We start from the raw sequence: 27,734 nt of genomic DNA, 5'->3' as shown, positions 1-27,734 counted from the left end.
GGAAACGTAATGTAAATATCTGATATGGAAGATATCTGATAGCGACTCTTGTGAAAGGGTCCTTTGACTCCGCCCCAAAGGGGTGTGACCCACAGGCAGCGAACTGATGGTCTAGATGTTAACTACTTGCCAACATCTCTGGTAGTTGGCTTTGGGTGCTGTGCTCTGCCGCTGTGGTGACTCTAGGCATTAGGAAGTTGTCAGCGCCATTGTGTTGTGGGACCACTAACATGTGAATTTTCATTAGGTATTAGCACACGACTAAGAGGAGTTTGTGTAATATGCAGAGTCAGTGTTGTTTGTTGATCATTTTGTAGAAATACTTTTTTTTTCCCCCTGAGACAGGGTTTCTCTCTGTAGCCTTGCCTGGCCTGGACTTACTTTGTACACCAGGCTGGCCTCGAACTCACATTGATTCACCTGCCTAGTGCTGGGATTAAAGGCGTGCCCCACCAAAGCCCGGCTGGGAGGTTAAACTTTGTAGTGAGTAGATTTAGCCTTACTCTTCTGGTTTTCCAATCCTTCCCTGAGTCCTTTCTTTTGTTTGTGGGCAGCAAGGGGACATTTTGTGTGCTGTTTCAGACAGGGTCTCATGTAAGCCAAGAGGGTCTCCAAGCGAGGGCTTCAGCTCTCGTTTGCTCGCCTCTACCTCCCAAGTGCTGCGGTTTCAGGCACAATTCTTCAGGCCTGTTATTGATTTGTTTCTTTTCTCTGTGTCTCTCATATTTTCCTCTTCAGGTATGCTTATTAACCAGTAGTCCCTTCTCTGCACTCCCTTTAGTGTTACTTAAATTCATTGTCAATATTCAACGCTCACTACTTCTGTATTCTGAGAGATTTGTACTTTAATTTCCTAGTTAGCAATTTGGTCTTCAGTGGAATCTTATTGATTATGACTTGAAGTCAAGATTCTGAATTTCCAGTGTCTTGTTGCTGGCTATAAGCAGTCCTTTTATTTTTTGTTTGTTTGGTTTTGGTTTTTTAAGTTAGGGTTTCTCTGTGTAGCCTTTGCTGTCTACTTGGGAGACCAGGCTAGCCTCGCCATCCGCCTGCCTCTGTTTCCCTAAGTGCTGGGATCAAAGGTATGTGCCCAGCTTCTTCTTCCCTTTTTTGGTTTTGTTTTTGTAAATAGCTTTTAAAGAAAAATTTAAAAGTCTGCATATGTGTGTGTGTGAGAGAGACTGAAAGACAGAGACAGACGTAGAGTGCTAGTGCTCGTGACACTGCCTGCATGTGGGCTTAGAGAACAGTTGTCTGGCCCATGTTCTTTTCTTCCACCTTGTTGAGGATGATGCTTCCCCTCCGCTGCTGTGAAGCATAGTCTGGGCTAGTTAGCTTGCAGACTTCCTGGATTCTCTTGTCCTTGCTTGTAGGAATGCTGAGATTACAGATGCACATCATTGCACGTCCCTACCACTTATCAGTGGAGGTGGTGGAGGAGGAGGAGGAGTAGGTAACAGTGGTGGAGGTAGTGGTGGTGGAGGAGGAGGTAGTGGTGGTGGAGGAGGAGGTGGAAGAGGAGGGAGGAAGTGGTGGTGGTGGAGGAGGAAGGAGGAAGTGGTGGTGAAAGAGGTGAGGTGGTGGTGGTGGAGGAAGAGGAGTTAGTGGTAGTGGAGGAGGGGAGGTGGAGGAGGAAGTGGTAGTAGAGGAGGAGGAATGAGAAGAAGGAAGAAGAGGAGGAGGAGGAGGAGAAGGTAGGTTCTGGGGATTGGACTCAAGGCTTCAGGTATGGACAGCAAGCACACTTACCTGCTAGGAATTCTTTTCTATGTTGTTGGGTTTTGTGTGCTTTAGTTTTTGAGACAGTGTTTCATTAAGCAGCCCTTACTGACCCAAAATTCAGTAGGTAGCCTAAAAGCTGTCGAGAACGCAGAGGGAGCCGCTTGCCTCTGATCCTTTTGAGTGCTGCACTTAAGGCATGTGCTACCACACTCAGTTGAGGAATTCTCCAGCCATTTTGTCATGATGATGATGGTGGTGGTGGTGGGGGTGGTGATTATGTACTGTTTTTCTTATTTCCTTCTTAGGGTTTCTTACAGTCTGATTTTACACTAAGACAATGGGAAAATTTTTATAGTTTAACTTTCAGAGACATATTTATTTTACTTACCGATATGTAGGGACATTGAAGGGCTACAGGAATGTGCTGAATTCTGCCTTTTTAAGTATTGTGTTGCCTGTAAATTCAGTACTTTTTTATTAAAGATGTAGTTGAAAAAATTTAAGGTCTCTTTCTTATTTCCCCAAATAACTACATTTGGTATATTTTTATATCCAGCTATATATCTTTTTAAAGTTTTCTTTTTCTTTTTTCTTTCTTTCTTTTTTTTTTTGTGAATGACTAACAAGAAAGAGACAGTTTAGTATGAGGAAACCTGACATTTAACTCCTGCAAAGCCAAAAACATTGGAGAAAGAGAGCTGCGTCATGATAAGCAGACAGAGTGATACAAAGGAATGGGGCGCAGTAGTGACAAGGAGTTAGATCACTTAGCAAAGACAGTCGTGCTAGCCCTATGGTAATAATTTCTGAATAATCTCCGTCTGTCCACATTTCTCCCCCAACCTGCTCATTGGCCCGCTCCCTCAGTGCACAAGCGCATCCGTTTTCTGCCTGCCTCTGTCTGTGATGTATGATGCCTTCGATCCTTCTTCCATTTGTGCCAGTTAATTTAATTAATCCTTTACTATTTATCATGTGATTCCCTTCATGCGCCATGTATTGTGACACAGCTAATAATGCAAAGACAAATGAGAGAGACAGGTATAATCTGTTTGCAAAACCAGGAAGTAATTAATATTTGGAACAAATTACTAACAGCATTTTCTGTGGGATGGAAATCTGGGTTGAGAGAAAAGTTGAGGATTCATCCCAGGAACTTACATGTGAGAGGAAGACTTATTCAAAATGATATATTCTTGAGTTATTTTGGAACATATATTTGCTATCCCACTTAAAAGTGATAAACCATTTACAAAGTATTGTGTAATTAGAAGAGCTAGCAGTGATGGATTACTTCAAGGAAGCTTTCTGGACACAGCAAGGTATCTGGATTTGTGCATTGGCACGCAGAACAGTTGGGGCAGCATGCTTAAGGCGTGGGCAGGTTCAAACCACACAGAATCCCAGCAGAGAGAGGAGGAGGGGGGCATACAGTCCCACCTGAAACCCAGGAGCACGCGCAGCAACTGTGAGAGGGAGAGCCAGTCTCTAATGGTGTGAATGCTGGTCTGTGGACCACACCCGGGGCAGGCGCCACACCCAAGTCGTTAGTTGGTCAGCACTGACTGGTGTATACATGTTGGGCTATGAGTGAGAACTGGGAGGTGGGGGTGGATGGGGAAGGAATTGGGAGGGGAAATTAATGTTAAAATACATTGTATGAAATTCTCAAAGACTTCATAACCTTTTTGTTTTTAAAAGTACGAAGTGTAGCGGAGCTGTGGTGGCGCGTGCCTTTAATCCCAGCACACGGGAGGCAGAGGCAGGCGGGTCGCTGTGAGTTCGAGGCCAGCCTGGTCTACAAAGTGAGTTCAGGACAGCCAAGGCTACACAGAGAAACCCTGTCTCGAAAAACCAACCAACCAACCAACCAAACAAAAAAGTACAAAGTGTAAATTTTATTACTGGAACAAGCAAAAGCCCCTTGCTTTAAGCATGTGCACTTGTAGTCCTGGCTGCTTACTGTGGGCTGAGGAGGAGGCGCTCCAGTGTGGAGTTCTGTGCCAGCCTGGGCAATATACCAAAATCTTATCTCCTAAAGATGTTTAAAATATCATAAATGTTTTAATTTACATATTGTAAAAACCAGTCTATAAAGATGACAGTAGAGAAAGTTATGGATTTCAGAGAAACAAAGAAGAATATAATTGAGTGTGGTAGTGCATATCTGTAATCTCAGAATTCAAGAGGCTGAGGCTGGGGGATTGATAGTTTGAGCTCCTCCTGGCTTACATATGGATACATAGTGACAAGGTCAGAACAAAAGGCAGGAAGTATTTGTGACCGCTTAGAGGTAAGTACTGTTAGTATTTTGATATATTTTCTTACATTGTATTTTAAAACAATTATACATAAGAAGCTTTTAAAAATAAATAAGGTAGAATTTAACAAAATTCACAGTTCTATGCAGCTACTTGGGAGGCTGAGGCAGGAAGATTAGCTGAGCATAAGTTTTTTTGTTGTTGTTTTTTGTTTTTTGAGACAGGGTTTCTCTGTGTAGCTGTGGCTGTCCTGGATTCGCCTTGTAGGCCAATCTGGCCTGGAACTCACAAGTTCTACTTTTGCCTCCCAAGTGCTGGGATCAAAGGCATGTGCTACCACGCCCAGTGAGCACAGAGTTTTAAGGCCTGGGCCACATAGTGAAACTCAGTTTCAGGGGAAAGGTTTTTTGATAGAGAAGTAGAGATGTCTTACCAGTTAAGAGAACATCCTGTCCCTGGAGAGAACGTGAGTTTGCGTCCCAGCACCCACACTGGAGGGCTCACAAGTCACTGCCTGTACCTCAGACCTTAGGGGATCGGAAGTCTCTGGTTTCCATGCACACCTTCACTCTTGTGCATATATCCACTTACAGACACAGATTGAAAATATAAAACTCACCCCTGTGATCCCAGCACTCAGGGAGGCAGATGCAGGTGGGTCACAGTGAGTTGGAGGCCAGCGTGGTCTACAAAAGGAGTTCATGATGGCTACACAGAGAAACTCTGTCTTGAAAAAACAAAAAACAAACAAACAAACAAAAAACAGCAAAACCCTAGCGAAATATAAAACTTAAGAAAAAAAAAGAATAAGAAGAAGAAAAGAAAGAAAGAAAAGAAAGAAAGAAAAGAAAAGTGGGTCTTGGTAGTCCTGCCTTTAGTCTTAGCTGGCACTCAGGAGGCAGAGGCAGATGGACCTCTTAAGTTTGAGGCCAGTCTTGTCTACACGGCAAATTCCAGGCCATCTAAGGTTTCATATAGAGTCCCTGTGTCAATAAGGGAAAAAACAAAAACGGTTCAGTCCATCTTTTTTAGCCCATTCACAGTGTTTTGTAACTGTTACTACAGCCTAATTCCAGGAGATGTCCATCCCCCAAACAGAGCCCCAGACCTTTGAGTCCTTACTCATTGCTTCCTCTCTCGATTCTGGCAGGAATATCTGCCTTCTGCAGTGGATGATAAACAGTCTGGTCTTCTAGGTCTGACCTGTTCAACTCAGCATGAGATTTTCAAGGCATGTACTAATATTTCCTTTTTGTGGATGAATAATAATATGGCCACATTTTGTTTACCATTAATGGAAATTTGTGTTCTCTCTACTTTTTGGCACCTAGGAATAATGTAAATATGTATACATATTTTTGTTTGAACATATGTCTTCATCTGTTTTGGGTGTATATTTAAGAAGTAGAATTACTCAGACATATGGTAATTCCAATATAGAACTTTGTGAGGAATTGGCAAAATGTATTGTACATTGAATACACCATTGTACATTTTTACCTAGTGATTGTGTTCAATTTCTCTACGTCTTTTAAAAAATATTTCTATTCTTTGAGAATTTTATACATGCATTGAATATATTGTGTATTTGTTTAACTCCCTTCTCCCACTAACTCCTTCCTCACTTCTCCCACAATGCTTTTTCCCAGGTTACCTCCTCAACTTCATGTCTTTTATTTTGAGACATGGTCTTGGTCCCCATTTCTGTCTGTCTCTTTCTCAGTATCTTACTGAATCCAATTTATGTACTGGAGCATGCTTTTATGTTTTTGCTATTTCTTTATTTTTCTCTGTTCCTGTTAAGACCTTGGAGTGTGTGTGTGTGCGTGTGTGTGTGTGTGTGTGTGTGTGTGTGTGTGTGTGTGTAGGATAAGAGGAAAGGAAGCGAGGCAAGAGTTGGCACACACTTCTGGGTGGGTATGGAGGGCAGGGGGCAGTTTCAGGAGTCAGCTCTCCTTTTCTCCCTCAAAACAAAACCCCAAAGAATTGAACTTGGGTTGTGTGGCGAGTGTCAAGCGGTCTTACCTGTAGAGCTGTCTTGCCAGCCCCTCAGTTTTTCATCACGCTTTTACTCATGGAATAGTCTGCTTTATTCTGAGATTGAGAGCTGATCCTCCTATGCTTTAGCTCTTTGGAACTATAGTTTGTGATTGAGGTTCCTTTTTTACTAATCTTTATTTTATATGGGTAATATCTTTAGGTTATTAAACATCAGTCTCCCTTTGAAAACTATATATTTATATAATCTTTTGACCTATATTTTTCTACTTATATCTTAAGAGATGTATTCAGAAATGTCATTGGTTAAAAATCTGCCAGAAATCTTTCTGGTCAGCCTGTATTCCCACTATTGCTTTTCTTAGAATGAAGAAAAAATTTCAAAGATACATGTTATCAAGAAAATGGTGTCCTAGTTTGCTGTCTATTGTGATAAAGCACAACGACAAAAAGCAGTTGGAGAGGAAAGGGCTTATCTGGCTTAAATGTCTCAATCACAGTCCATCCTGAGGGAAGCCAAGGCAGGAGCTGAAGCAGAGACCTGGGGAGTAGCCAGCTTATTGGCTTGGTCCCTGTGGCTTGCTCCACCTGGGGACCACCTGCCCCGGTTGGCGCCTCCCACAGAGAGCTGTGCTTGAGCAGGCTGCCTGGGAGAGTGGGAGAGGGGAAGGGAGGGGAGGAGGGTGGGAGAGGGAAGGGGAGCTTGTTTGAGTGCCTTCTCCCTTAGCAATCACTAATCCAGAGAATCTCTCAGAAGCTTGCCTACAGGCAATCTGATAAGAGACAGGTTTCTTTCTTTCTTTCTTTTTTTGAGACAAGGTTTCTCTGTGTATCCTTGGCTGTCCTGGACTTACTTTGTAGACCAGGCTGGCCTCGAACTCACAGAGATCCACCTGCCTTTGCCTCCTGAGTGCTGGGATTGAAGGTGTTCGCTACCACACCAGGCCAAGACAGTTTCCCACTTCCCAGATTACTCTAGCTAGTGTCAAGGTGACAAAACCCTCACCAGTATAAATGGGAATGGAGAAACCGTGTTTCTTTTTGTAGTTTTTCTTTCTTTCTTTCTTTCTTTATTTCTTTTCTTTTTTTTTTTTTTTTGGTCTTTTTGAGACAGGGTTTCTCTGTGTAGACTTGGCTGTCCTGGACTCGCTCTGTAGACCAGGCTGGCCTCGAACTCACAGCGATCCGCCTGCCTCTGCCTCCTGAGTGCTGGGATTAAAGGCGTGCGCCACCACGCCCGGCTTCTTTTTGTAGTTTGATGTAGACATTGTTAGCAGCATTAAACAAAATTTGTGAGTTCGAGGCCAGCCTGGTCTATAAAGTGAGTCCAGGACAGCCAAGGCTAACACAGAGAGACCTTGTCTCGAAAAAACAAAAACAAAACAAAACAAAACAAAAACAAACAAACAAACAAACAAAATTTCATGCTAAGGAATAGAGGGCAAAGCCCATCTAGCTGTCTTTAAAATGGAGAGAGCATGCATAGAGGCACTTAGGTGCAGGTCCGTCGTTTTGACTTCATGCAGAGGAGAAATCTTATCAGCATCACTGTAAAGAAATACGGGCCGGGTTTCGTGGCATGTCTGTAATCCCAGTGCTCGGGAGGCAGGTCTATCTCAGAGTTCAAGGCCAGCGCGGTCTACAGAGTGATATCCAGGACAGGCAGAGCTACATAATGAGACCCTCTCTCAAAAAACAAAAATGAAAAACAGTAAAATAAAGACAGAAGTGAATTTGATTTTTTTCTTGAAGCAGAAAGCCTAGCGATGGTTTTTGTTTACTTAAGTACATGAGCAAGCATCCAGCTTTCTGTACAGCGGTGGTTCTCAGCTTCCTCCCAGCCAGCCACAATATAGCTCCTCCTGTTGTGGGGTGCACAACCATCAAACTAACTGCATTCTACTTCATAACTGTAATTTTGCTGCTGTTATGAATTGTAAATATCCAAAATGCAGGATATCTGTTTATGTGACCCCTGTGGAAGGGTCGTTGGAGACCCACAGATTGAGAACCGCTTGCATAGATGGTCCCAAGTGATTGTTGTGCCTCCATTACAGACAGGAAGAGGATGAGACAAAGAAGCTATGTCTTAGTTGGGGTTTCCTTGCTGAGAAGAGACACCATGACCACAGCAACTCTCTCAAAGGAAAACATTTAACTGGGGCTGGCTTACAGTTTCAGAGGATTAGTCCGTTGTCCCCATGGTGGAGCCTGGCAGTGTGCAGGCGGACATGGTGCTGGAGGAGTTGTGAGTTCCAGGTTTTGATCTGCAGACAGCAGACACTGTCCTAGTGGGTGTGGCTTGAGCATCCATGAGCCGTCAAAGCCTGCCTCCACATAGCACACTTCCTCCAACAAGGCCACGCCTCTTGATAGCGCCACTCCCAAGCACCCAGCACATGCCTGTGGGGCCCATACCTGTTTAACCACCACATTGCACCCCCAATTAAATGTTTTCTTTTTTAAAAAATTGATTTTTGTTTTTTGAGAGAGGGCCCTACTATGTAGCTCCGCCTGTCCTGGATATCACTCTGTAGACCGGGCTGGCCTTGAACTCTGAGATAGACCTGCCTCCCGAGCACTGGGATTACAGGTTTGTGCCTCCATACCTGCCATTATTTCCTTACCATGGTGCTGGTAAGGTTTTTCGTCTGTTTGCCCGGCACACATCCTTAATCCCAGCACTTGGAGGCAGAGGCAGAGGCGGAGGCGGAGGCAGGCCGGTTTCTTTTTAAAGAGTCTCATGCAGATAAAGCTTGAGTCTTGGCTTCCTTTTAGAAAAGAATGAGCCAGTACAAAGCAAAGTTGGAAGTTTAAATAACATTTTTCGTTGTTGTTTTTGTGATAGGGTTTCTCTGTGTAGCCTTGGCTGTCCTGGACTCACTCTGTAGACCAGGCTGGCCTTGAACCCAGAGATCTACCTGCCTCTGCCTCCCCAGTGCTGGCATTAAAGGCGTGTGCTAGGACTGCCTGGCTAAATAACATTTCAAAACATGGATCTTAAGCACAGGTTAGTAGAAAAAGGAAGCACTCAGGGAAAGAATAAACCACACCAGGTGCAGGTATGACTTCTAAAGAAAGAAGACACCTTTATAACAGTCCTCTGCAGGGCTCTGTTGGCCTCTGACGTTATTATTGCAAGAGGGTTGCTAAGGAATTGAACTGAAATCAGGAAGTGGTTTCTGAGGACACCTGGCAGGATTACAGTGGGTAAGGTAACTCCATCACAGGCATGCAGGAAGTTAGAGAACTTCACTCTTAGTAACCTTGTTTCTGAAATTGCCAGAAAGTATCTGGGTGAGGAGTGACTGCCCATCTAAGGTCATAGACACTCAGGCCTTCCGCCTGGCTCACTGTTATGTTAGTATTTGGACATTTTCCACATAAAGAAATGTCTCTGAAGGCATCTTTCATAGAAAATGTTAATTATCTTTCACTATGCCCCTGTCATTTCCCTGACATTTTATTCTGCCTCAGTAATTACTTATGTGTAGTGTTATTGTTCTCTTATTAATGAGCTTTTAGGTTGTTTGTAGTAATGCTAATTTGTTTCCCCACCTGTTTATCTTGTTAGTGTGAATTCTTAGAAGTGCATTTGTCACATCATAGGGTATTATATTACCACAGTCTTCGAAAAGCTGAGTCATGCTTGGGGATAACTCTGGGTAAAATGGCTGCTATTCAAGCATGAGGACCTGAGTTCAAATGTTTAGAACCCACGTAAAATGCTAGGTGTGGAACTTACCTTTCGAATGCCAGTGCTCCTAAAGCCAGACGGGAAGTGGCGGCAAGAGAATCCCAGGCAGCTCATAGCCAGCTCACCCGGCCTTCAGTGTTAAACAAGAGACCCTGCTTCTTTCAAACAAGGTGTGGGGCAAGGATAGACACTTGCGGTTGATGTGCACTGCACTCGCCACGCGTGTGCTCGCCTTCTCACCCCCACTCCCAAAGGTGAGCCAGGTTATTAGACTTGTCGCGGGTAGAGAGCTGCCTGCCCGGTGTCCTTTTCTGTGCCTCCCTTGGCTTTGACCTCATTTTCTGGTAATAGGTGGATGATGATCTTTTGCCGTTTTTGTCAGTGTTTTGTAGGAAGGTTAAATGTCTTCTTCATTTGAGTACTGACTATCTTTCGGTTGTCCCCACCCTCTTCCCCCTTCAGTAAGCATTTATATTTGGTGGCTAAGATTGGGCATTGGATTTCAAATACATGGATTTGTAAATCCAGTTATACTACTTGGGTGAATGACTTGGGCAACTTAATTCCGTGTCTTTGTTTCCAAACCCTTGGTAAGATGGTATAGCACTAGTTCCTACCTCGGGGCTGACGTGCAGTGGACTTAGAGCACCAGCGGGTAAGCACCACTGCAACTGTTAGACGCTAAACGTAGTGTTTCTAGAGGGCAGATTCCTGGAAATCCCTAAAGTGCTCCCTTTTGTTAGGACTCTGTCTAAGCCTTCTGTTTCAGTGATAGATATTTCTGTGTGTATCTGTGTTAGTAAGTTGTGAAAAGATTTATGCATGGAGTGATAACATGTCTTCAAACTTTCGGTGATCAACAATTCAGTCATTAAGAAAAGGCTAATGAACCCCCTGCTTCCACCCCTAGATCAATGGACCTTTGTGAACGGTCAGGTATCTTCTGGACTTACGTAAAGGACCGATAAACGCTTGGTCTTTGGAGGCCCCTGGTCTGCTGTGTGTGCTGGGTCCTGCAGTGGTGAGAAAGCCGCCGCAGACAACAGGAGAGCAAGTGGCAGTGGCCTGTTCCAGGACGAGGACTACAAACTGACAGCCCTTGGAGCTAGCCTGGGCTGGAGTCAGCCTGGGCCAGATGAACAGCTGCTGTATTTGTGCGCTCTGTGAATGTCTTCATGTGTACACATACATTTTTCTCACCCCTTTAATGTCGCATCATGAATCTCCTAAAAACCACTCACCTCCATACACCCCGCCCCATCACTACACGTCACAACGTGGCCATGCTTCCACAGATGCGGCTGTGCTGTGCTACGAGCATGCAGGGCTCTAAGCCACTCGTAAAGAACAGCCTGCTGTGCCACTGCTGGTCTTGCCTGCGATTCTTAGCTTTGCATTTTGTTTTCTTATTTGAGTTTTTTTTTTCAGAATCTAAAGAAATCTTATCTAAAGTTTAGCTAGAATGCTGCATTGAATAAAACTATTTGCTGATTTCATTTGACCCACTTATCCAGCCACATGAAAGGAACTTTCTCCTCTTTTCTTAAGTGTTTGTTGGGTTTTCTTTTAAAAAAGCCTAAGTCTTTTTTTTTGTTTTTTGTTTTTCAAGACCGGGTTTCTCTGTGTAGCCTTGGCTGTCCTGGACTCGCTTTGTAGACCAGGCTGGCCTGGAACTCACAGTGATCCGCCTGCCTCTGCCTCCTGAGTGCTGGAATTAAAGGCGTGCGCCACCACGTCCGCTTAAAAAAGCCTAAGTCTTACTGACATTCTTGGCCTTTGCCTTTAGTCCCAGCTCTTGGGAGGCAGAAGCTGGGAATCTTTGTAAATTTGAAGTTGGCAGGGTTATTTAGTAAGACCCTGTTGTAAAACCAATCTCCTTACTCTCTTCCCTCCCCCTCCCCCAAATCTAGGTCTTGTTTCTGCTTTTCATGATTTGAAATAGGGAATGACGTCTAACTTAAAATCAGAAGAAATGTTACTAAGGTACATGTAGTCTTTGAAGTTTCCTTATGATGGTATTTTTTAAATAGTAGGAAAAAACTGAAGTAAAGCCAACCGGATGCTTTAAAAAGCAGCCAGCTTTGATGAAGAAGATAAAAGAGGGGCACTGGAGGAGACGCTCTTGCTGCTCAGATTTCATGTTACTGTGCTTTTACTTGGTAAGAAACTTTGTAACAGTTGGACTAAGCTACCGCCTGCACCAAGAGTAATGGTGCTACTGTCTGCGTTATTTTTTCTGCTTCCATAGCGTATCTCGAGCTGGGACTGCACTGCCCTGCTCTACCTTTAAGAGATCAGTTGCCATGATGAGAAGGATGGCTCCGTTGAGTTGGTGTGGCCAGCAAGGACTGTAGGCTGCCACTGAGAGTAGTGTGCTGCAAGGGAGGCAGCGAGGCTGTGCTCATTAGGAACTAGCGCGGCGCATATAGTTTGGGAACAAACGTAGGAGTCTTACTGCATCTTTGCAGCGTATGCACGGGAACCAAGACAAAGACAATTAGGATTCTTTTGAAACACACCAGCAGTGTCATTTGGTAAATCCTCAGGATGGAGGTTGGCAAAACATTTGCCACGGGAGAAAAAAGCCGATGGTAACCACGTGGGCCTGGCTAAAGATTTTAGCCTCTAACCTGGCAGAGAATGAGAGTAACACATTCCAAATGAGTAGATTCCAGTAGCTCCCAGGATGGAAATAGACATTTTTTATTTCTCGTTGTACAAGGAATATATGTTACAAAAAGGAAACAATTAAAAAATATTTTTAGTGTCTCTAATCTCTTTTGCTGGAGATGTCCACTGCCCAGTGACCACATGACCTCAGAGAGACAAACTCACTGTTCGTTTTCTAGCCTCGTGGGAGGCAGAGGGCAGAAGTCGTGTGGAGTGAGAGCAGAGCCTAGGAGAGGAGTGATAAGAAATGCTGAATTTCTGGTTCTTTGTGGTAGCTGTGGGGTAGATAGGACAGGGCTAGGGGAAAGTGCTGGGATTAAAGGCGTGTGTCACCATGCCCCTATTTCTCTCTCTCTTTCCTTGGTTACTGTTGATAAGAATGATTTTTGAAAGTCATGTTTCATGGTTATTATTATTTTTTATAATATTGGAACAGAGCTCATTTCCTGTTTAGCATGTTTTACTCATTTGATCATTACCTCAAAATTAAATGTTGTTTTGGAATAGCTCTGGCTTTATAGTCTGCTCCCCACCCTTCCTCCCTTTTTTCCTCTGCATTTGTTCCCTTCCAGGTGTGTTTTAAATAGTTGCCCCCTGTGTTCTCAATAATTTCTGGTTCTAAGAAGAGAATGATCCCTAACTATAGGATTCTTCTATACTCTATTTTGTGAGGTTTATTTTTCTATTTAAGATGTTATTTTCCACATATATGTAGCAGCTCTCTCACACAGTTAAAAAAGTTGTGACTTCCAGTTTTTATGAATTCACAACGTTTGTTCTGTTAGTTTTTACAGTAGCACACATTTTTTTTTTAAAGTTCAGTCAGCTTTTGGTATTTTTGCATAATCAGTTGCAAAATATATGATGACCTGTGATATTAGTAATACTTTGTTGATTTTCTTTTTTTTTGTCTTTTTTTTTCTCCTTTATTAATTTATTCTTGTTACATCTCAATGGTTATCCCATCCCTTGTATCCTCCCTTTCTTCCCTCCCTCCCATTTTCCCCTTTGTTGATTTTCTTGTCCAATCTAAAAGTTGATTTTCTTATCCAATCTAAAAGTCTGATGTCCTTGGCAGCTATGTAGATTTACATAGGCATTTGGCACTTTATGCTTTGGGCAGTATAAAGTTAGCTCTACATAAGCTCTGCTTTTTGCTTCTGCTGTGTTTGGAGATTCCAGGAAGGCGTAGTATACACCCCAAGTGCTGGAGATTGCAGACTTCTCAGCAGCAGGTGGAGAGAGTGCTGCCTTGTGGTGTCACTGTGTGTGCTGGGGTGGGGTATGGCAAGCGGGAGCTTTCTGTCACGACAGAACAGTTAAATCAGTATAGCCAACGGACTGCTTTGATCACATTTAATATACATTTTTATTCATTATTTCAAAAATCTGTTCAAAACAAAACAAAACTTTAGGGCTGGTGAGATAGCTCAGTGGATGAAGGCACTTGCTGCCACCAAGCCTGTAGAGTTTTAATGCCTGGGCCCCTCGTAGTGGAAGGAGGCCGGCCCTTGGCTGCCACACACACACTGGCATCTGTGTTTGCTTGCTTGTACACCCACCAAGAAATGTAATCAGAATTAGAAAACTTATAGAGCTAGAGAGTGACTTTCACTTTCTCTGACATTAAGACGGGGAGTGATTAATAAAAGAGAACACTAGTGTATTGTACAGCATGACTGCGTCGTTTTCTCAGGCTTAGCTGCACTGTGGTTTCTTCCTGGGAACTTGTCCAAGTCATTATCCATGTTGTATTCTTCCCCACTGCTCCTTTTGCTGAAAGATTGCTTCACAATAAATAGAGGCAGCCTAATCCGTGACTCATGACTGCAGGGTAGACATTTTTACGTTAGGCTCCTTGTGCCAAAGTGTTAGTTTCCAGTATGCTAATTACTTCTCTTCCAAACTTGCTAATGTGCCCTTCTCTCAAGTTTCTTCTTGTTTTAGTAGAGAAACAAACACATCCCACATACTTGTAAAATATGTTTTTATAGAGGCTTTTTAAATGAGTTGCTTTTAAAGAAAATAATGAGATTAGAATCAGAAATTCTGACATACCTTTCTTGGGCAATGTTTCTTTAACTAAAAAAAGGGACCATTTTGCCATTTATGTGCCAAATATTATAAATACTACTTTTATGAGTTTATGCAACTGTTTATGGACTTTCTCCACATTACTGGAACAATTCTTTTAAAAATATGCATGTGCACATTCCTCTGTGTGCATGTGCCTGAAGGGTCGGTCTTCCCCTTGCGTCTTGCTTGAGGCAGTCTCTTGTTGCTTTTCAGGTGCACACACCAGCATAGTGGCCCATAAGTCTGCAGATTGTCCACCTCTCTCTCCTACTCTCTGTAGGCACGCGGGTTATAGGTATTCCCGTCATGCATCAGGCTTTTTATGTGGCTTCTGGGCATTTGAACACAGGTCTTCACACTTGTGTGCTCGCATGACAAGCACTTTTACTTAGTGAGACATTGTTCTCAGTTGTAGTAGTTTTTGTTTCTGTGTGGAAATAGGGTACCAAGGTCTCACTGTGTAAACCTGGCTGGCCTAGAACTCTGTTGTTCTAGAACTAGGCAGACCTCTGATTCTCAGATGCTCTTGCCTCTGTCCCTTGATGGTGGAGATTACAGTGTACAGTAATACACTTGGCTTAGAGTTTTTCCTTAATTAATAAATATCTGTAGCAGCTAATATGCTGTACTGCAAAGCATGAAGTTAATAACAAGGTTAATTTGTAGCTAGATTCTGAATAAGAATTAGAGCAGCTTTTCTTGTTTTAATTTTATTAACTTTTCATTTTAGCGTTATTATTTTATGTCCTTTAAAAATTAATGTTTTTTTAGGTATCAAGTAGTGGCTATACATTGCATCTTACATTGAGCAGCTTATCCGAGGATGAGTAGCAGGTGTCTGTTCACTCTTGTATGTGCTCAATACAGGGTCATTTTACAGCTGGCTAAGCTCACGTCCTCCTGTTGCTCAGAGGCAATGGGAGTCTCAGGTTATTTAGTGGAGTAAACTATTAACTTTACATGGAAGCCTTGTGGTCTTTTTCTTTCTTAGTGACTATTTTTAATTTATCAATAGTAATTGGAAGTAAATTTTTTTGAAAATTTATTTTGCAATTCATTCCAAGTTAATTGGTTATTTTTATTATTTTTGAATTATGCATATTTATTTAACCAATGTGATATGATATATACTGTTACAATTAAGAATCTCAGTAGATTATGAAAACATAAAAAAAATCTCATTTACCTTCCCACCCCTTCTTAGTTTCTTTGAGGAAGATGAGGTTAAATATATGGTTATACAATTTTTTTTCATGGATTAAAAATTTACAAAAAGTGGTGTGTGTGTGTGTGTGTGTGTGTGTGTGTGTACAGACATATCTATGTACCCATGGGGGTGAGAGACATTGGGTTCCTTTGGAGCTACAGTTACTGGCATCATAACTTTACTTTCACATTTCTGTCTCCCTTCTCAGCTATAGGCATTTGTACATTCCCTTTTTACATTACCAAAGGCCTCACCTTTTTAAAATTTTTGTTTAGTTTTTTGAGACAAGGTTTCTCTGTGACCTGGACTCCCTTTGTGTATACCAGGCTGGCCTCGAACTCACAGAGATCCGCCTGCCTCTGCCTCCTGAGTGCTGGGAATAAAGGCGTGCGCCACCACGCCCAGCGGCCTCAACTTTTAAGTTCCCTAAAACTTGCCCCGCGTGTAACTCAGCGGATGCAGCACTGCCCCTCCTGCCCTCCATGTTAACAGGAGTCATTCTCAGCTGTCTGTGTTCGCACTGTGTCCTAGTAGCCTTGCGATTCCTCTACTCTTTTTATTCCTTCTCCCACCCCTCATTTATACTATTGTTCCCACATACTTAACATTACTTTCGAGGTCTTTTAACGACTCTTTCTGTCCCATCGTCACACCTGCAGACTGTTCATGGGAACACAGATTGCTTACGCTTCTCACCGGCGTGTCTTAGGCTAGAGTCCAGCTGCCCAGCGTGGCTCCCTGTGCTTTATTTGGCCCTGCTTGTGTGGTTTCTGAGTCGGCCTTCGGGTGTGTTACGCTCCTTTGCACACGAGCCTTGCCACGTGCTGTTCTTTTCTCAGAAGAGGAATAGAAAGGCATGGAAAAATGGCTGCCGTAATTAAAGCTAAATCATTTATGTTTGGATATTGGACCCTCTGCTTCACTTGTAGTGTAGAAGGTGTTACTTACCCTGTCAGCTTTTGGTAGCGTTGTAGCATGGGATAGGAATCCAGAGCCAGGGTTTGAGGCTGGTAGCTCAGTTTCTGCCACGTGGTAGCTACCATGAAAAAAACTAGCTATTTGCAACTCATGATAAATGTGTTTGCTATTGGATAGTTGTGACTTGTATTGGTTTAAAAAAAGTTGATTTAATAGTAAAATTTAAAAAGCTGTTTAGTATAAATTAAGAGCAGGATGACTTTTGTTTTGTTTTGTTTTTTGTTTTTTGAGACAGGGTTTCTCTGTGTAGACTTGCTTTGTGTAGACCAGGCTGGCCTTGAACTCACAGTGATCCGCCTGCCTCTGCCTCCCAAGTGCTGGGATTGCGCCAGCACTGCCCGGCCAGGATGACTCATTGTTATTGGTATTTGCGTTTGATTTAAAATGGGCAACAATTTTATTTAACTACTGTTTGTTTTTTTAAAATTTATTAGTGATTTAAGTTTAACCCTTGGGCTAGTTTTGCCTTAGTGTGTTTGTTTTTGGAGGTTAGGTCTCTTGTAGTCCAGTCTAGCCCTGAACTCACTGTGGAGATACAAATGACCTTGGCTCCTGATTCCCCTGTAAGATCATGACCACTAAGTAGACCACTTCAGGCCAACCTACGTAGGAACTCTTGGAAGAAAATGCCCAGTCCCCACAAGTAGGCAGTGATTACAGAAACATTAGACCGGCTAAAGATGGCAATGATATGCTCCCCACTGTTAATAGTTTATGTAAAATGTGTTTCATACACACACAGTATCTTTTAGGATGCAGAAATGAGGGAATGGCTTTACAGCCGATTTTGTTTGAGTGTTCTAATGCAGGGCTGGGCTTGGTGGCACGTGTACCTTTGATTCCAGCATTTGGGAGGTAGAGGGAGAGGCAGACAACTGTGAGCGTGAGGCTAGCTTGGTCTACATAGATCTCGTCCCAAACAACAACAACAAAGCTCCACCAAACAGTAATAAAAACTGTTCTAATGCCACACAATTCATACAACATTCTCAGAAGACGATAGCTAACATTTTGGCTTGTTTTCCTGATATATGTGCTGTGTTGATTCAAGTTTAAGTAAAATCTTCTAAACCAATTAACTTTTGCCTTGTAAGTGTATTTCAGAGATTGTGGATAGAAAGGGCAAGAGCCTGTTCTTACTGTATTAGGAAAGAGATAATAACAGTATTTAGCAACAACTAGGAAAAATATGCCAAAACTCCCACGTGACTAACAGAAAATGTAGTGGTGCAGTGAAGGCTCAGTAGGGAAGAGCACTTGCTGCGCTGTTCCCAGCACCCACATGGCAGCTCACGGCCAGCTGTAACTGCAGGTCACGTACATTTCTTTCTGTTGTTGAATTTTTTGCAGTGCACTGGTGTGTGGTGCACACAAGATTTTTCCTGGCGAGATGCATCAGTTTCAGGGACCTGATGCCCTTTACTGACCTCTCCACAGGCACCAAGCATGCAAATGGTGCATATGCATACACTCAGGTGTAATACTCGTTCACATAAATAAATAACATCTTTTTTTTTTTTTTTTTTTTTTTTTTTTTTTTAAAGGAAGGTGCATCAGTGGCCCAGGTTTGGTAGACCTTTCTGTGACTAAGACATTTAAAATGTAAAAATGTTGATTTTAGTATCTTGAATCTTGGTGATATTTTTGGTTATTTTGTTTTGAGTAAATACTTAGGATTTGAGGTAATTCATAAAGAGTATTTCAGAATGAAGCTGGAGGTTGGCCGGGTATAGTTCAGAAGCAGAAAGCAAGAATGGCACGCACAAAGCCCTGGCTTTAGTCCTCAGCACAAAATGAAGCCAGGGAGAGCAGTGCTGCCTGCTCTAACGATGTAATTCTGCCAGACTTAGCAGACCTAGATTTGAGAGACAAACTACTTACATTTTTCCTATCCCCTCTAGGCAGAAGTAGGTGTGTTCTGGTGGATCTTGTGACATGCTGGTCACTGTCCCAGTGAAAATACTGATGTAAGGTTACCACTGTCGCTTTTATTTTTCACACACATTTGTTCCTATTGAATTTTTGCAGTGCAAGCTTGTGTGACAAGATTTTTTCTGTGGAGATGACACACACACACACACACACACACACACACACACACACACACCCACCCCCACCCCCACCCCCACCCCCTACTCATCCCAGATAGGGAGCCTTTGACAGAGCAAAGTTGGGACAACTTGGTGAAAAGAGTGAGTTTTATCAGTGTTACAGGAATATAGGTGAAGGGGTTTCCTACAGGAGCAGAAATGACTCAAAGACAGCTGTATCAGCAACGCCCACCCAGCACCTGTCACCTGGAGCACACTACACAGCCTGAGAATGTCCTTTCCTGTCACCTGGAGCACACTACACAGCCTGAAAATGTCCTTTCCAGGTGACTCAGTTCCTTACCTTGAGGAAAAGGAAATGCTGCAGTTAATTCTAAGTCTATTTTGATTTTTTTAAACAACTTAATTTGAAGATGCTTTACAGAGAAAAACTAGTGAATTACTTTGTAAGAAAAGAGATCCGGTGAAGTCAGCCAGTCTTTTTTGTAAAGCATTAAAATGTCAGTATATAATGAGTTTGCTGTTAGGTTTCAGTGGTGCAAGGGAATTCTGGCTTGAAGAATGGGAAAATATTACTATAATTTAGAGATGAATTAGATGGAAATACAAGGTGGGTAGGAGCATTATCGATGTTATTCATTGATGAGAGGAATCTAAATAATACAAAGAACTTGTTGAAAGATACTTTGAATAATTTTAAATGATCATTATTATGCAAACACCAAAAGAAGTTTCATTATTACACTGTTTATGTATGAGTCTGTTTGAAAATATTAAAAGCAGGTGTAGAATAAGATTCTCTGTGTGGATAATACAGTACCACTATTATTTTTTCACTCTTATTTCTGAGATTATAATATAATTAAGTCATTCCTTGTTTCCTTTTCTCTCTCCAAAGCCTTCCATAGGACACCTCCCCTTTCAAATTCATGGCCTTTTTTTCATTAATTGATGTTACATATATGTGTATATTTATCCCTAAGTACATGAATACAAGTTGCTCAGTTTGTATGTTTCTTATATCTTATGTTTTCAGGGCTGACCATTTGCTGTTGGTTGGCCAATTGGTGTCCTATTCTCCCCTGATTTTCCCCGCTCTCAAAATAATCCTTTGTTGCTTGTAGTTCTTTGTGTGCCTCATGGTTCCCCCACTCTGGCCTAGCCACCTGAGCCTATCTGTTGTCTTCATTCAGTTCGTATCTAGGCATGGATGAGGGTTTGAGTTCAATGTTTTTATCTCTTGAATTCCATTCTCAAGTTCTGGGCTGTGTTCATTTCTTTCAGCCTTATATTTGCGTGGCTTTTTTTGTTTTGTTTTGTTTTGTTTTTTGTTTTTTTGAGACAGGGTTTCTCTGTGTAGCCTTGACATCCTAGACTCACTTTGTAGACCAGGTTGGCCTCACAGATATCCACCTGCCTCTGCCTCCCAGGTGCTGGGATTAAAGGCATGCGCCACCACACCTGGTGACATTTGTGTTTTCTTGAGCATCACTCAAGCTTTCAGTTCTTTTGTTGTAATTTCATTGATCTGTTTCTTTGTGATTTCTTTAAACTCACGAATTGCTTTTTAGATCGCTCTTTGAAATTCTGTGTCCCGGTGTTCATCCAGCTGGTGCGTACTAGTGAATGTTTCCACAGGACTGATGGTTTTTTGGAAAGACAGTGGTTTGATATTTCCTGTTGCTAGAATTTCTGTGTTGAGATCTTGGCAGGTGGACTTCCTCAGTTGTAGGATGTGTGGGTGGGTTGGGCTAGAGGTCAGAAATGGCTTGGGAGGAGTGACAGAGGGGACTGTACTGTTCTACGGGACATGTCTCCGAGTCCAACTCTGGCTGGGTGGAAAGGCTGGGATGTGGCATGGGAGAGGGTAGGCAGGGTAGGTCCTGGCAGAAGCCTAGATATTGGATGTGGCACAGGCAGGGATGGCCAGACTAGCCTAGGCACTGGACACTGGATCGAGGTTAGATCTGGCAGTTTGGGGAGGGCCAGGCACAGTAATGAGGCTAGACCCTGAAAAAGGATGTTAGTGTTATTTTTTAAATTTATTTTTGAAAAAGGTAATAATAAAAATGTAAACGGATACGGTGCTGTCCCATACCTGTAACACAAGGCTTTCAGGAGATAGAGGCCCCAGGATGAAAATTCAAAGCCTGCCTAAGCTACCTAACAAGACCTTTCTCAAAGTGTGTAGGGTAGGGACATGGATCAGTAGTGTTGTGCTCTCCTGGCAAGGTTCAAGGTTAGGTCAGCACTGGGGACAAGCCATGATATTACACAGACAGAACAGGAGCGCCAACTAAATCATCACCACCATGCTGCCTGAGTACTGGATTCTTCGAGTAATTGAGGATGATAACAGCAGAAAACGAACTTTTGCTTCCTATTATTCCAAATACTCTGTGTTGCTCTTTCCTTGGGTGTGATATTAAAGCTTTCTAGCCTACAAAATCACACTGTCACACACTAAAGGAAAGACACACATTTTAGGGGGAAAATGGCAAGATTGATGTGTCAGTTTGAAGAATGAATGTCTTAGTGGTCACACCTACTTAGAAAAGTTAACAGTGTACCACAGTCTTGGAGCCGATGCTTTCCATAGCTCTATCACTTGAATTCTCTCTCTCTTTTTTTTTTTTTTGACTTCTCTTAAGATTTGGAAAAACACTGGGCGTGGTGGTGCACGCCATTAATCCCAGCACTTGGGAGGCAGAGGCAGGCGGATCGTTGTGAGTTCGAGGCCAGCCTGCTTTACAAATAGAGTCCAGGACAGCCAAAGCTGTTACACAGAGAAACCCTGTCTTGAAGAGGGGAAAAAAAAGATTTGGGAAAGCAAACTTGTTTGTTTTCTATGGCATTTGAGAGGCAAGTGTGTTTTAGAAATGGTTTCCCTTTGTCTCTTGCTCTTCTGGCTCTGTCTCCTTCCTTTGGTTCTGGTTTGTTTTCTCAGTCTGGAAGAACTGACTTTCTTACCTTTGTGCTTTTTCCATTACGACATCACCACATCCATAGGCTCAAATTGATCAAACGTCAGTTCTGATCTGATCTCAGTTTTGTTTTTAGTCCTGTCTTAGTCATCTCCCTCAGCCAAGCCTCAGTCCCAGCCGTGTGTGGTAGCTATGTGTGTAATCCCAGCACTTGGAAAGGCTGCAGGAGAAGGATCACCACAGCTTAGGACCAGCCGGGGCTTCGTAGTTGGGCTTGAGGGCAGCCTGTGCTGCACAGCCAGGCCTTGTCTCAAAGAGCCCAAGCCAAAGTAGCCCTGCCTCCCACAAAGCACAACCTCAGCCTCTCCCTCTATTGGCCTTTTTTATTTTTAAATTAATCTTCCTTATATATTCTGTTTGGGACTGACAGCTCTCTAAAATGACTTACAAGTGTTTATTTCTTTAGTCTTACTCGTACCTCCATGCTGTGAAAGACACTGCACCGGGAGGAGAGGCTGTGGCGTCTGCTTGGGATCTTCATTTCTGCAGCGTGGAGAGTATGGAACCTCTTAGGCTCTTCTTCAGAGCCAGCATCTGTTGCCACTTCCCAGTCCCCGCAGTATGGATGTGCCTTCAGTCTTAGTCCCTTCTAGAACACAATTGCCCTAATTTGTTCTCTGTTGCAGTAATTAATGAAAGCCATCACCAAAAGCAGCTTGGGGAAGGAAGCATTTATGTCATCTTAGAGCTGCTAACAGTCCATCATCAGAGGAGACAAGGCGGGGCCTTGTGGCCCAGGCGGAAGTAGAGACAAGGATGCTCACTGCCTTGCTCTCCCTGCTTGCTTAGATTGCTTCCTTATACAACCCTAGACCACCTACCTGCCCAGGGGTGGCTCCACCCACAGTGCTCTGGGCCCTCCCACGTCAGCCAAGAATTAAGAAAATGCCCCAGATTTGCTAAGCGTTTTTCTCACCTGAGGCTCCCTCTTCCCAGATGACTCTAGCTTGTGTCTATTTGACAAAAAGACCTAACCAACACAATATACACTTTCCTGTGTAATTTTCATTGTGCTTAGAATGAAATTTATCTCCTGGTCTCAATTTAGGCTGTGCCATTGGCTCCCCGGCAGATGATGCTGCCACTCACAAAGTCAGGCAAGGTGGAGGTGTCACCCACTCTCAGCATCTTTTCCTTCACAAACACAAGCAAATTGGTTATTAAAGTTGTCACTTATGATTCAGAAATGTGTGTTTTTTATTTTTGTTTTTTTTTTTGTTTTTTGTTTTGTTTTTCGAGACAGGGTTTCTCTGTTTAGCCTTGGCTGTCCTGGACTCACTTTGTAGTCCAGGCTGGCCTCAAACTCACAGCGATCCAACTGCCTCTGCCTCCCGAGTGCTGTGATTATAGGCGTGCGCCACCATGCCCAGCTAGAAATGTGTTTATTTTTATGTTTATTTTATTTGTTGGAGACAGGGTTTTCTTATAGCCCTGTCTGTCCTACTATGTACTCAGGCGATGCAACCTGCTTCTGCCTCCCATTGCTGAGATTAAAGGTCTGGTGCCTGCGGTCTTTAAAATGTTGAAGTTTTGACTTTGCCAAAGAATCTCACGCCCCCTGAGACCTTGCCATTTCTTATCCTGAATCTCAGAGCTGCGTCTTCGCCATTTACCTCATGACAAGCATAAAACAATAAATGCAGTGATATATGTACTTCCCTCTCAGTTTTAAAACTTCTTAAAATTGAAGGTTTTCCAAGGTTTTACAAATTTAGTATATGAAAGTTATATTTAAACTTTTTAAGTGAAATAATTACTAGGTTTGTTCCTTGTTTCTATCTGTATAATTCAGGGCAAGAGGCCTATGCTTCATTCTGTTCTCAAGCTTCTAAATCCCTTTGACAGCCTGGGTATGAAAGTTAAAAACCATTAATGTGATGTGTTAATTTTGCACTTTTTGACTTGCTGCAAAAATCTTATAGTTTCCATAGCAACAATAACCTATCCAGATTGTGTAATATTCTTTACGGTATTAAAAATAAAACTGTAATTCCATGAGTTTCTGGAGCACCTCATGTAGGGGAACTGGGAATTGAAAGATTTCAGCAAAAAATAAGTTGTGATTGAATATCAATAATTTGCCAAAAAGCTTTTAATAATTTTAAGAATTAATAGCTTTAAATATTCAATAATGGAATAAGCTGATAGTTTGATTATTAGATGAAGCAGGTACGTTGTTTGTGTCAGTGTCACAAGCACACTGGCTCCGTGCACTCAGCTGTTGATACTCAGGAGGAGGCGCTGGCTTTAACTGCTCTTTGTCACCTGCTACTTGTGCTTATTGGTTCCTGAGTGGTTTGAAACCCCGGGAACAGTGGGAGAAAGGGGAGGACCATTTAAGCTTTGTTTGTCTTTGCTCTTTAAAATATGTCCATGAGCTTGGTGTAGTGGGACATGCCTTCATCACAGCACTTGGGAGGTGGAGGCAGACAGACCTCAGGAGTTCAAGGCCAGCCTGGTCTATCCACGCTAGTTAGGGCTACGTAGTGATGCCCTTCCTTCCTTCCTTCCTTCCTTCCTTCCTTCCTTCCTTCCTTCCTTTCTTTCTTTTTCTGAGACAGGGTTTCTTTGTGTAGCCTTGGCTGTCCTGGACTCACTTTGTAGACCAGGCTGGCCTGGAACTCAGTGATCTGCCTGCCTCTGCCTCCCGAGTGCTGGGACTAAAGGTGTGGGCCACCATGCCCGTTTGTGAGAATCTTTCTTAACATCTCCCCAAATATTTTCAAGTTAATCATGTTGAAAATACTAAAGATTATATAAGTCAGCAGTTGTTTCTGGAGTACCAAATTATTTTGGGACCTTCTCCATGATAACTTAAAGCTTTATATTACTAGTACCATTAAGTAATGCAACTTCCTGAATCTTAATGTGTTTTTAATTTCTAGTATTACTTTCAGTATACATTTAGATGTATGTATTTACTTATAGTAGAATAGTCTATGTATTTTCTTAATAACACAGTGTCCTAGTTGCTTCCTGTGGGTGCGGTAAATCACTGACCAAAACAACGTGGGGGAGAAAAGGTTTACGTCATCCTGGGCTTTTATCACCCAGGGAGGGACGTTCGGACAGGAGCCTAGAGGCAGGAACAAAAGCAGAAGCCGCAGAAGAATGCTGCTTACTGGCTTGCTCTCTGTGGCTTGCTCAGTTTGCTTTCTTACACAACGCAGAACCACCTGCCCTGCATGAGTGGGCTGCACCCTCCCGCGCCAGTCAAGAAATGCCCACAGGCTCTCCTCCTATCAGGTGACTCAAGAGCAGTGTTCTCAACCTGTGGCTTGTGACCCCTTTGCGGGTCGTTCAGCTCTTTCATGGGTTGCGTATCAGATACATGCATATCAGATAGTTACCTTACGATTTATATCGGTAGCAAATTACAGTTATGAAGTAGCAACAAAAAGACTGTCATGGTTGGGGTCACCATAACGTGAAGCGCTGTATTGAAGGGTCGCTGCTTTAGGAAGGCGGAGAGCCGCTGCTCTCGTGTGTCAGGCTGAGAAGAAGTAAGCAGGATATGGTAAATCTCCCGTGCTTCTGATGTCCTGGCAGTGTCATTTTAGTGAGCTCACCGCAGACTGCTCTCCTGACATCTGGTATGTTTTCTGTTACTAAATGCTGTGTAAAGGCTTGGGGATTGACCGGGCCTTCGAGCCAGTCTTTAGCAGCACAACATTTTGTTTAAAAAGTCAATAAAGTAAAAGATGCTTACTTATATTGATTGGCATATAATGGAAAAATGGCGATTTTTAGATCAATGGTGAGAGGAAAACGTCTATAATTCACTTATTTACCCAACATAGGTGTTTAAAGTTATAATAGGTGCTATTCAAGCTAGGCAGTGGTGGTGCACGCCTTTAATCCCAGTACTCAGAGGCAGGTGGATGTCTGTGAGTACAAGGATAAGCTGGTCTACAAAGCGAGTTCCAGGACAGGCAGGGCTACACACAAAAACTCTGTCTTGATTTAAAAAAATAAAAAACAAATAAATATATATATGCGCACACACATATTTTACAAAGAAAAAATTCTCTCCTGTTTTATTCTTAACTCATATCTGTATATATGTAAATATAATATTTAATATATATTTCTATATTAAGTATATATATTTATAGTGCTGGTGTTTGACCCTCGGGCCTTTGGCATGTTAGTCAAACACATTACCACTGATGTACATTCCAGCTCTAAATTGAAAGGTACATTATGAATAGCATCTTAATCTTTTGTCTGCTATTAGATACAGAGAAGGGAAGTGAGAAACAGCTGAGTAGGAGAGATGTGCCAGCGCTTTGGTGCTATCATCTACTAAACCCATCATGGTGCACCTTGCTGAGACCTTCTAATGCTGTGCCCTCCTGTTGCAGTGACCCCAACCATAAAATTGTTTTCGGTGCTACTTCATAATTGTAGTTTTCCTGCTGTTGTGAATTGTGAGGTAAATATCTGTTTTCAATGGTCTTAGGTGACCCCTGTGAGAGGGTCTTTTGACCCCAAAGGGGCCACAACCCACAGGTTGAGAACTGCTGCTCTAATACAGCCAAAAGATAAAAACTAGGGGGCATGGACTTTTTTTTTTTTCTGTACAGGGTTTCTCTGTGTAGCCTTGGCTGTCCTGGGCTCGCTTTGTAGACCAGGCTGGCCTCAAACTCACAGCGATCCACCTGCCTCTGCCTCCCGAGGGGTGGGATTAAAGGCGTGCACCACCACCACCCAGCAGTAAGGGGCATAGATTATGCCTCTTTTATTAGAACAATTCATGGCATGATTTGTGTGTACCAGATAATCAAATACAAGGGTGCCAGTCAGCTGGGGCTTTCTTGTGGTTGGTTCTGAAGTACACTGAGGCTCTTCACTGTTAAAATAGCCACTCATCCGACCTGCCTTCCCCAGTAGTCAACCACTGTGTTGTATGGGATAAAATAGCTGCTGTTAGGCTTCCCTATATCCCTCATCCTGTCTCCCTGGCTTGTCTTCACAACCCATTCCTGACCTGGATTTCTCCAGCAGTGTTTTAAGAAAGACATGCTGGTGCTAAGTTTTGAAGTCTTAAAAGGCTTGGTGCCTTGGAACTTGGAGCTAATTGAGTCTGGTAGTTATATTTTATATATAGTAGTAGTTATATCTTATATCTGTCAGTTATTTCTGTAGTGACAGTTTATAATGGAATGCTTCTGTAGACTTCAGATAATTAAGACAGGGATGGGAATGATCTCACAATATGTTTGAGTTTATATATATGAATATTTGCTCTTTGAAACTAGTGCTGTCTTTAGTATCCTATTCTGTTCATTTTGAATTTCATGTATTCTGTCTGGTGTTTTATTATAACATAAATTCCTTATGGCATTTCGTAGTTTTATAGTAGAAGATTATAAAGAAATCAGCAATGGATGATGACAGAGTGGCAATATTTACATATCATTGTGAGACTAAATACATTTTCATTGTTTTTGTAGTTATAATTTTAAATCTAAAAGAGTAATATATGGAAAAATTAAAAAAAATTTTTTGTTCACATGCAGAAAAGATGAAAAGGAATATGCACTGAAGCAAATTGAAGGCACAGGAATATCCATGTCAGCTTGTAGAGAGATTGCAGTAAGTATATAAAGATAGTTTATTTTATTATCAATATTGGGTATTAAATATTGGGCATTAAAATAATAATGTAAGATATCCATTAATATATTCAATGAATGATAAGTTTGCAGATTTAAATTCTAGGAAATGAGAAAATCTATAAACTTGATATCACTTGAAAGTCATTTTTGAACATTTTTTCAACGCTATTTAAGATTTGGAATATTAGAAATACTGAATATATAATGATTAATTAAATTATAGCATATAATTGCTTTAGTGAATAATAATAATAATAATAATAATAATAATAATAATAATAATAATACTTATTATTATTATTTTGGTTTTTCGAGACAGTCTCTCTGTGTTAGCCTTTGCTGTCCTGGACTCGCTTTGTAGACCAGGCTGGCCTCAAACTCACAGTGATTCGCCTGCTTCTGCTTCCTGAGTGCTGGGATTAAAGGCGTGTGCCACCACACCTGGGGTGAATAATTATTAAAGTGTATT

General features: G+C 42.3%; 1 protein-coding gene across 1 annotated transcript in view; it reads left to right on the top strand.

The window, feature by feature from the left end:
* CDK19 (cyclin dependent kinase 19) overlaps nucleotides 1-27,734 on the top strand; it is a 129,997-nt gene that overhangs the window by 11,454 nt on the left and 90,809 nt on the right. The window contains exon 2 of the mRNA XM_084775109.1: nucleotides 27,167-27,242. Within this exon, the coding sequence (XP_084631235.1) occupies nucleotides 27,167-27,242 (76 nt within the window). The remainder of the gene's footprint in view (nucleotides 1-27,166; nucleotides 27,243-27,734) is intronic.

The sequence above is a fragment of the Acomys minous genome, assembly GCF_964271855.1.
Source record: "Acomys minous genome assembly, chromosome: 3".
Taxonomy (NCBI): Eukaryota; Metazoa; Chordata; class Mammalia; order Rodentia; family Muridae; genus Acomys; species Acomys minous.
This window is presented reverse-complemented; position numbering and strand designations above follow the sequence as displayed.